At 47.4% G+C, this 10260-nt stretch overlaps 1 protein-coding gene across 1 annotated transcript in view; it reads left to right on the forward strand.

Moving 5' to 3' along the window:
* Positions 1–921: 921 nt before the first annotated feature.
* The window catches only part of APBA2 (amyloid beta (A4) precursor protein-binding, family A, member 2), a 62601-nt gene continuing 53262 nt past the window's right edge, over positions 922–10260 (forward strand). The window contains exon 1 of the mRNA XM_015419495.1: positions 922–1890. Coding sequence (XP_015274981.1) covers positions 922–1890 — 969 coding nt within the window. The remainder of the gene's footprint in view (positions 1891–10260) is intronic.

The following is a 10260-nucleotide window of genomic DNA, read 5'->3' on the forward strand; positions in this document are numbered from 1 at the left end:
AGAGGAACTATAGTTGAATCCAGTAGCTCCTTAGAGACCAACTAGTTTGGGGGGTGTAAGCTTTGGAGAGATGGGAAGGGCTGTGGCTCGGTGGAAGTGGTTAGAAGCATGGACTCTAATCTGGGAGAACCGGGTTTGAGTCCCCACTCCTCCACATGCAGCTACTGGTGTGACCTTGGGCCAGTGACAAGTTCTCTCAGAGCTGTTCTCTCCAGAACAGTCCTCGAAAGAGCTCTCTCAGCCCCACCTACTTCACAGGGTGTCTGTTGTGGGGAGGGGAGGAGAAAGGCGTTTGTAAGCTGTTCTGAGACTCCTTTGGGTAGTGAAGGGCGGAGTAGAAATCCAGCCTCTTCTTCTTCTTCTTCTTCTCTACTTGGTGCGCAGAAGGTCCCAGGTTCAATCCTTGGCATCCGCAGCTAAAATGATCAGGTGGTAGGTGATGTGAAAGACCTCTACCGGAGACCCTGGGGAGCAGCTGCCAGTCTGAGTAGACAATATTGACCTAGAAGGCTGCTTCATTAGAGTCAGAACCCCCTTTGTCAGATACCGATACCATTTGACTCTCAAAAAGCTCCTCCTCTGAAATTCTTGTCATTCTCTAAGGGGCAACTGGACTTGATTCTAGCGGTACTATACCCTACTGTTTCAAAGGACCTTGCTGCAGACGGGATTATTTAGTGACATTTCAAAATGGTAGGGATGTGTCATTCTTCAAATCTGTCATGCTAGCTCGCCTTGTTTTTGACGAGATCGTTTCTGAAACCTTGTCGTCCCCCCCTCGACAAATTAAAAATGTCAATTTTCAGCGTTCCCTTGTAGTATTGCTGCGATTCCTTTTGCTGACCTTTCGGTAATTTTTGTCGTTGTTGACTCTTCCCTACAGCGATTGCTTAGAAATGATTGTCGTATAAGAAGTCAACCATGGCAAACAGGAAATGTCAAAGTGGTACAGCCAGCATGCTGGATCCCCGGACAAGAGTTTGCCCCGCTTCGGCGCACGGCAGGGACACTGACAATGAGGAGGATCATCTGCCGGTGGAGGAATACACGGAGAATGAGAACGAGGCGGTGCCCGTCGGGCAAGGCAGCCCCACGTTGGCAGAACACGAGTGCAACGATAACAGTGCTGACGGTGATTCCAGCTCGGACTACGTCAACAACACTTCTGAAGAGGAAGATTATGACGAAGGCCTCCCTGAGGAAGAGGAGGGCATAACTTACTACATTCGGTACTGCCCCGAGGATGACAGTTACCTGGAAGGAATGGACTGCAATGGAGAGGAGTATATTCCTCACGAGGAGCATCAAGTGGAGACCGATGAGTGTCAAGAAGCCATCGAGGAAGAGGAATGGGCGGAAACGAAAATTCAGCGCCAGGACGAAAGCGAGGCTACGGAAGAGGTGGTCTACCATGATAGTTGCGTTCAGCTTCTGGAAGGTGAGGTGGCGTCTCTGGAAATCCAAGACCAAGACGAAAGCCTACAGTATTGCCATCCGGGCGAAGAAACCTACCCGGGCTATTACTCGCCGGAAGCCAACGGGAACGCCCATGGGATGTCTCCATACCGTTCCAGGAAAGACGAGGTGGAGCTGGAAGAGCAGGAAGAAGACATCGACCAGATTGTCGCCGAGATCAAGATGAGCATGAGCATGAGCAGCATCAACAGCGCCTCGGAAATGAGCCCAGAGCATGCTGGGACTGAGAGTGTGCCAAATGACTATGCAGAGACTTGTCAAAAAGGAGACTCGAGCCATACCGCCAACAGGCATCAGGGGAGGCCCAAGTCCTTGAACATCCCCCCGGCCTCAAAACAAGTCGGAGATATTCCCCGAGGCTTCAAAACCAAGTCGAGAACTCCAGAGGAAAGGCAGACATGGCCGCAGGAACAGGTAAGCAACTGATTCTTCTTCTTTTTACTAAAAGGCGCTGTTTTAACTTCCCACCACTATATTAGGCTGCCCCCTTTGAGCATCAGTGGCGGATAATAATACTCAGGGCTAGTTTGGGGCAGGAACGGAGTTCCGGCTGGCTCCCAAGTTGGCCACGCCCAGCAGGAACTCATTAGCATAACAGGCCACACCCAATAGCAGAAACTCATTAGGATTGGCTATATTAGGGGTGTGTGGCCTAATATGCAAAGGAGTTCCTGCTACAAAAAAAGGCCCTGGGTTTTGACAACAAACAAGGTAAACAGAATAAGAAGCAAAAGGTGGGTGTGGCTGGATGACCACACTTCTGGTAACATGGGGGTGCAGCCTAATGTGCTAATGAGCTGTGCTGTCAGGGGTATGACCCAATATGCTAATGAGTTCCTGCTGTTGGGTGTGGCCTATTATGCTAATGAGTTCCTGCTGGGCTTTTTCTACAAAAAGAGCCCTGATAATACTTAATCATACTTCTATACAACTCTGCCGGAGGTCCGATAGACCTGATGCGGCAGACTGGCCCAGTAGATACAGTGGGAATGTTGAGGGCTTTGCCCTCTTGCTTTAAAGGCCAGCCCCATTCCTTAAAGCCCCCCCCTGCTTCTTCCCAAAAGCTTTTAAATGGATCCTTTAAATGCTTTTGAGAAGAAGTGGGAGATGGCATGTACCCCTCTCCCTCCCCCTGCGAGATTTAAAGGGCCCTCCGGCTGATCCATGTGCTCCCCACCAATCAGCTGAAGGGCCCTTTGAATCTTGCAGGAGGGAGGAACAGGGGTGCAGGCCACCCCCTTCATTATATACAGATGCAATACAAAAAACTGTCAAGAAAAGATATGACAATTCAATAATAGAAAAAAGAATCCGACAAGAGACTCCTCTATATCCTTTCAGTGTAAAGGTAAAGGTTCCCTTGCTCGAAAGCCAGTCGAATCCGACTCTAGGGTTGCGGTGCTCATCTCAGTTTCAAAGCCGAAGAGCCAGCGCTGTCCAAAGACGTTTCCGTGGCCATGTGGCCGGCATGACTAAACACCAAGGCGCACGGAACCCTGTTACCTTCCCACTGAAGTGGTACCTATTTATCTACTTGCAGTTTCTTGCTTTCGAACTGCTAGGTTGGGCAGGAGCTGGAACTAGAGACGGGAGCTCACTCCGTCATGCGGCACACTCGGGTCTCGAACTGCTGAACTACCGACCTTCCACAGCCTGCAGTTCAGTGTAATAGTGTCCAAAACAGCTCAAAGTCCTCAAACAAGGCAGAGGATGTCCAGTAGAACATCCTTCCTAGGTATGCCAGACGTTTCAAAGCATTCCATTGGAGACATGAACTGTGCCTAGATTATTGTGGAGATCAGGTTCCATTTTTCAGCCATATAACTGAGGACGAACGCTTTGAAACGTCTGGCATACCTAGGAAGGACGTTCTACATCCTCTGCCTAGTATACTGAAAGGATATAGAGGAGTCTCTTGTCGGATTCTTTTTGAATTGCCATACCGTTTCTTGTCAGTTTGTTATATTGCAACTTGTGTTTTTGAATCGTGACCACCAATTCTACTTTATTAATGGATTTACTGTACTTACGTTGCAATAGACTGATGTCTACTGGTGACTTGTGAATTTTTTGATGGTCTACCCTCGCGTTTTGTATTTCAGTGTATCATATATGCTCAGGGTCCCCATTGTTTGACCCCCTTCATTATGGCAAATAATGGCAACCCCACCAGAAAAAAAGTTGCCCCACAAGCCACAATATCCTGGCTACGGGCCTGTGGGCAGACAACGGGGAATTTCAGACAGGCGATATCTCCCGGTAGGGAACCGGTTCTCAAACGGGTTCTGGTCTGTCATTTCAGACAGAACCCGTTTGAGAATCGGTTCCCTACCGGAATGTAACTGCCATTTCATACACAAAAGCTTCTGTCCCATTTAGGAACCAGGACTGAAGCGTTTTACCTGTCAACCACTTCCAAGTAGTCTTCAGTTCCCTCTCCCGGTTCTGTTACGCTTTTTTCCCTCCTTTTTTCGCCTGCGCGGGCTTTTTTTTTTTTTAACGTTCGTTTTTTTTTACCTTTTTATTTATAGTGTTATATTGCTATAACGCTATACCGGAACTTCAAACTTCAATGGGATCGCTATTGCGATCGTTTGGAGTTCCGGTATAGCGTTGTATAGCTATAACGCTATAAATCGAACGTTAAAAAAAAACCGATCACCCGCGCGGGAAGAAAATGGTGGGAAAACAAAGCGGTGCAAGTCTGAAATGCCAAACCGCTTCTGATCCGGCTCATTTCCGGTAGGGGCAAGCCATGTGTGAAATGGCAGCCCTGTACCGGTTCACTTCAAAACGGAAGATTACCGGCTTGAAACTGGGTGAAACTGGGTAATGTGAAATTCCCCAATCTGGGGGACACCCTCCCCTAACTGAAGGGGGAGATAATAACCCCCATAAAATTATCGCACCTTAAAACTCTTCACCCAGCCCCAAATGGATTGTGAAACGAGTGCATGAACAGAATGGAAAGTATATTTCCCCTCTGGTCATCCAACCCCTCTTAGCCATTAAGGGGAACTGGACCCTCTCGCCGGGAAAGTTGGCTAACCTGACTCCCGCTAAGTTAACCTTATTGTCTTTAGACTGCTGCCTATAGAGAAAAGGGAGATCCCCATCCACATCTCCTCTCCAAAGTTTGGAGCCCAGCAGACTCTCATCCCTCGCCCCATATCTAGCATTGTCCCCCACGTAATCACTAGGGAACTGAAGAAGAAGAAGAAATTGGATTTCTACCCCGCCCTTCACTCGGAGTCTCAGAGTGGCTTACAGACCCCTTCCCCTCCCCACAACAGACACCCTGTGAGGTAGGTGGGGCTGAGAGAGCCCTTTCAAGAACTGTCCTTGAGATAACAGCTCTGACAGAACTGTGGCTTGCCCAAGGCCATCCAGCAGCTGCAAGGGGAGGAGTGGGGAATCAAACCCAGTTCTCCCAGATTAGCGTCCGTGCACTTAACCACTACACCAAACTGCAGGGTGCGTCAGTGTCAGATTGTCCAGAAAAGTGCCCAACCTGTTCCAACTGGTGCGAGAATCCCCGGAGAGATAGCACTGTGATTTTCAGAGGGAGGATAATGTAAAGCTCAGGGAATCTGGGCATAAATCAGGGGTCAGCGGAGGAGTGGGGGAGGAGGTAGCCGTGAATTTCCTGCATTGTGCAGAGGGCTGGACTAGATGACCCTTAGGGGTATCTTCCAGGTCTACATTACCGTCTGCACCCTTTTCACTTACAAGAAAGCTTCACAAGTGCCCCTTGAGCCTAGGAGAATGGCCTTTTTGACATCATCATCTTACGTGCCAATACCCACATTCAGCTCAGTCCTGTTCGCATGTCCAGCAACCAAAGGTAAAAAGAGTTCTTAACAACTCTGGAGTTGGAGGCTGGAAAAACTGATAAAGGCAAAGTGGTCCTTGTTCCGGTCCTTGTTCAGGGATTTTTGGGGTAGAACGATTGGTGCCCTGTACGGTCCACTGGGTAGGCATTTTGGAACTGGGTAATATGTTCTCTGAAGGTCTTTTGTTCCCTAGTTGAAGAAGCACAGCCGGTTTTTTAGCTGATCTGACTCAGCACTGTGAAGGGGATTATTACTTGAACGTGATTGGGGGGGGGGAGACTGCCTGATGTGACCACTGTTGGGTGTAATTAAAAGATGAGAGTGGTCTTGGGGTAGACCAGAGGTGCCAATCCAGTGTGCCGATGCTGCCTTGATTTAAGTTTCAGAGGGAAGCCGTGTTGGTTTCCAGTAAAACAGGAAAATTTGACTCCCATAGCACCTTAGAGACCAACGAGTTTTTCTGGGAATGAGCTTTCAAGAGTCAACGCTCCCTTTTTCAGATACAAGTAGGAACGGGGATCCCGGAGTGTTTATATTCCACTCTGAAGGTGGGAGAGTTTTACAAAGGAAGGAGTCAGGGTGCAGAGGTATGAGGCTCCTTATATACTGTTTTCTAAGTTGCAACAAAAGTGTCTCCAACTCTAATGCATTTCGAGTTTTGCCACCCCGTTCCAACTTGTCTCCAACTCTAATGCATTTTGAGTTTTGCCACTCCGTTCCAACTTGCCTCCAACTCTAATGCATTTTGAGTTTTGCCACTCCGTTCCAACTTGCCTCCAACTCTAATGCATTTTGAGTTTTGCCACTCCATTCCAACTCTAATGCATTTTGAGTTTTGCCACCCCGTTCCAACTTGTCTCCAACTCTAATGCTTTTTGAGTTTTGCCACTCCGTTCCAACTTGCCTCCAACTCTAATGCTTTTTGAGTTTTGCCACTCCGTTCCAACTTGCCTCCAATTCTAATGCATTTCGAGTTTTGCCACTCCGTTCCAACTTGCCCCCAACTCTAATGCATTTTGAGTTTTGCCACTCCGTTCCAACTTGCCTCCAACTCTAATGCATTTGATTTTTGCCACTCCGTTCCAACTTGCCTCCAACTCTAATGCATTTCGAGTTTTGCCACTCCGTTCCAACTTGCCTCCAACTCTAATGCATTTTGAGTTTTGCCACTCCACTCCAACTCTAATGCATTTTGAGTTTTGCCACCCCGTTCCAACTTGTCTCCAACTCTAATGCTTTTTGAGTTTTGCCACTCCGTTCCAACTTGCCTCCAACTCTAATGCTTTTTGAGTTTTGCCACTCCGTTCCAACTTGCCTCCAACTCTAATGCATTTCAAGTTTTGCCACTCCGTTCCAACTCTAATGCATTTCGAGTTTTGCCACTCCGTTCCAACTTGCCTCCAACTCTAATGCATTTCCGGTTTTGCCACTCCGTTCCAACTTGCCCCCAACTCTAATGCACACTGGATTGGCACCTCTGGTCTACCCCAAGACCACTCTCATCTTTTAATTACACCCAATAGACCCCTGGGTGTACCCAAGGACCACTCTGTGGTATAAAAACCTGTCGTCTAATTCTGCAGGGAGATATGCGGGACGTACACTGGTGTAATATTGAATCAACCACTAGAGGGAGCAGAACACGTGCAGAACAGGAAACCCCCCCCAAAGAAACAGGAATCTACAACAGAGGAAAATGAGTATGTGGAAAAGCCCTACGATTTTCCTTCGTGGGCCTAGTAGCAGTATAGGGATTAAGGTCCATTTCAGATTAGGGAAATGATGTGAAGGGAAAGGGTTTAGCCCACCTCCCCATGACCGCTTTCAACTTAAAATTACAACACCGACCGATGTGATCGTGTCGGGTTTGATCTTCCGGCTATGGGTTTTCAGGCTTCTTGCAGGGATCATCGGGTGAATACCAACTAATGAAGTAAATCCTCATTCGCGCCGGTCATAGGAAACCGTGCTGATTAAGAAGATTATTACGGCTGTGATTGCATTTTGATGCCTTTTTCAAAAACATTCCCCTGAATCTCTGCCCAGCGGAGGCAAAATGAATTTTCACTACGCGAATAGCAACGAGGCGTCACAAATTTCTAGGAAAGAGATTTCAGAATGCCATAAATAAATAAATAAATAAATAAATGAAAGGTTGGGGAGAGGATGGGGGTAAATATGCATATATCAAAAGAGAACAATCGTGATAACCTAACTAATTAACAATTCTTTTTTATATTTAAATGAACAGTGCATTACATATAACATGTGAAAAATTGTGTTACAAACTTGTAATACAGTGCCGGGAAGGGCGATATGTCAGAGCAGTCTTCATGTTTAAATTCCGGCTATTAATTTGCAAAATTCGGTCTGGCCTCCTGCTTTGGAAAAATCCTTGAAAAATCTTTGGAACACGCTTTTTGCCTGCTTTGGGGGAAAAGATTCTAAAGAAAAATGTCCTGAAACGCGGCCTTCACGCTGGCATCTGTGTCCTTCACGCTGGCTTCTGTGTCAGCAGGACTTGATGTTCCTTTAATTAGGATACACTAATGAGGTGTGAAATGTTTTCCTCCCTAAAAAGACTCTTCCTGTTTTGATGAACTCTCTACACAGAAGGACTGAAGTTCCCGTTATTGAATCCTTTAAAGGTTTTGGACTGTAGATAAGAAGAAACGAGTCTGCAATACCATTTTTTCACACGTTATATGTAATGCACTGTTCATTTGAACATAAAAAGAATTGTTAATTAGTTAGGTCATCATGGTTGTGTTCTCTTTTGATATGTGTGTTTCTGTGATTCTCCTGGGAAAAATACACAGTCTTTTAGACTGACCTTCTTGGAATTCTAACCATGCTTTTGAGACACGCTTTGAAATCTTCATGTGTTCTACCTTTGCATCTGGAGTTCCTCCTTTGTAACATCCCGCCCACCTTCTGTCTTAGAAATAAGGGTATAAGATATAAGAAATCTCCATTCCACTTGTATCTGATGAAGGGAGCTCTGATTCTCGAAAGCTCCAAAAGATCTCACTGGTCTATAAGGTGCTGCTGGACTCGAATCTTGTTCTCCGACTGCTTTGAAATCTTGTACCTCATAAGCTGCTGTGAGCCCACGAGGAAAGGTGGGATATAAATATAAAGAAAAGGAAGATTAAAGAAAAGATTTAAATCATGGAAAATGCGCCCCAGTTATTTGAATTTTAAAAGTCGATCATCTTAAAAGTCAGTAAGGGCACGGGCTTCAACAAATGGTTTATTTTGAAGAAGAAGAGGAGGAGGAGGAGGAGATTAGATTTATATTTCGCCCTTCACAGAGTCTCAGAGCGGTTTACAATCTCCTTTCCCTCCTCACGACAGACACCCTGTGTGAGGTAGGCGGGGCTGAGAGAGTGCTTTCCAGAGCTGCCCTTGAGAGAACAGCTCTGAGAGAACTTGTGACTGACCCAAGGCCACACCAGCTGGCTACATGTGGAGGAGCACAAGGTATAGATAGGGACTCTGGGGCAAGTGATGCTCTGTCATCTTGGTGCTTGGGGGGGTCAACAGTGGGAGGGCTTCTAATGTCCTGGCCCCACTGGTGGACCTCCTGATGGCACCTGGTATTTCTGGCCACTGTGAGATACAGAGTGTTGGACTGGATGGGCCTTTGGCCTGATCCAACATTGGCATCTCTTATGTTCTTATGTTCTTAAGGCCTGAGTGATGTTCCGGTTAGACTACTGTAATTGCTTCCACGTGGGGCTACCCTTTGGGACTAGATCTGGTTCCGTGGCAGAGCACCTGCTTTACTGAGAGCCAGTGTGTTGTGGTTATTGTGCTGGACTAAGATCCGGGAAGCGTCATGGCCACGTTGCGATTTGAACCTGAGTCTCTCTGCCTTTTGTCCTCAGTTGCGACCATGACCCCACACTGGCTTTCCCCATTCATTGTACAATATCTTTGTAGCAGTTTTTGACCTTTAAAACCGTCTGCGCCCAGAGCATTGGGCAAGAATCTCTCGTACAGGGGTCCTCAGTATTTTTCAGCCTGCAGGCGCCTTTGGAATTTTGACACAGGGAGGTGGGCTGAACCCCAGAATGGCCGCTGCAGGTGGAGCCAACCACAAAATCCCACGGAGCAAGGTTATATATGAATTCTAATAGTCACTCTTCAGGACAGAAGCTCTGTTTGACAGGATGCAGAGCCAATCAGGAGCCCTGCTGGGCCAAAGCCCCACCTCTCCTCGCTCACTTTCTAAAAGCACTTGGCGGCAGTGTTCCCTCTAAGCTGAGTCAGTGTGAGCTAGCTCACAGTTTTTTAGCCTCCAGCTCACACATTTTTGTCTTAGCTCAGGAAAGATGGCTCCAGAGCAAACTAATTTTATGCAGCAGCCAAACTACCTGCTCACAACTTTAATGCCAGTAGCTCACAAAGTAAAATTTCTGCTCACAGGACTCCACAGCTTAGAGGGAACATTGCTTGGCGGCAGTGTTCCCTCTAAGCTGAGTGAGTGTGAGGCAGCTCACAGCTTTCTTAGCCTCCGGTTCACACATTTTTGTCTTCGCTCAGGAAGGACGGCTCCAGAGCAAACTAATTTATGCAGAAGAAGAAAAGGAGGAGGAGGAGGAGATTGGATTTATACCCGCCCTTCACTTGGAGTCTCAGAGCGGCTTACAAACTCCTTCCCCCCCCCAGGACTGATCGTGAGAGAACAGCTCTGACAGAACTTGTGACTGACCCAAGGTCATCCAGCAGCTGCAAGGGGAGGAACGGGGACTCAAACCCGGGTTCTCCCAGATTAGAGTCCGCACAGTTAACCACTACACCGAACTGGCTCGCGCACAACTTTAATGCCCGCTTTAATGTTTGCTCACAGCTTGAATGCCAGCAGCTCACAAAGTAGGATTTCTGCTCACAAGACTCCACAGCCTAGAGGGAGCATGGCTTGGCGGGCCCAGGAAGGTTATTGGTG

The sequence above is a fragment of the Gekko japonicus genome, unplaced genomic scaffold (genome assembly GCF_001447785.1).
Source record: "Gekko japonicus isolate JY-2015 unplaced genomic scaffold, Gekko_japonicus_V1.1 scaffold653, whole genome shotgun sequence".
Lineage (NCBI taxonomy): Eukaryota > Metazoa > Chordata > Lepidosauria > Squamata > Gekkonidae > Gekko > Gekko japonicus.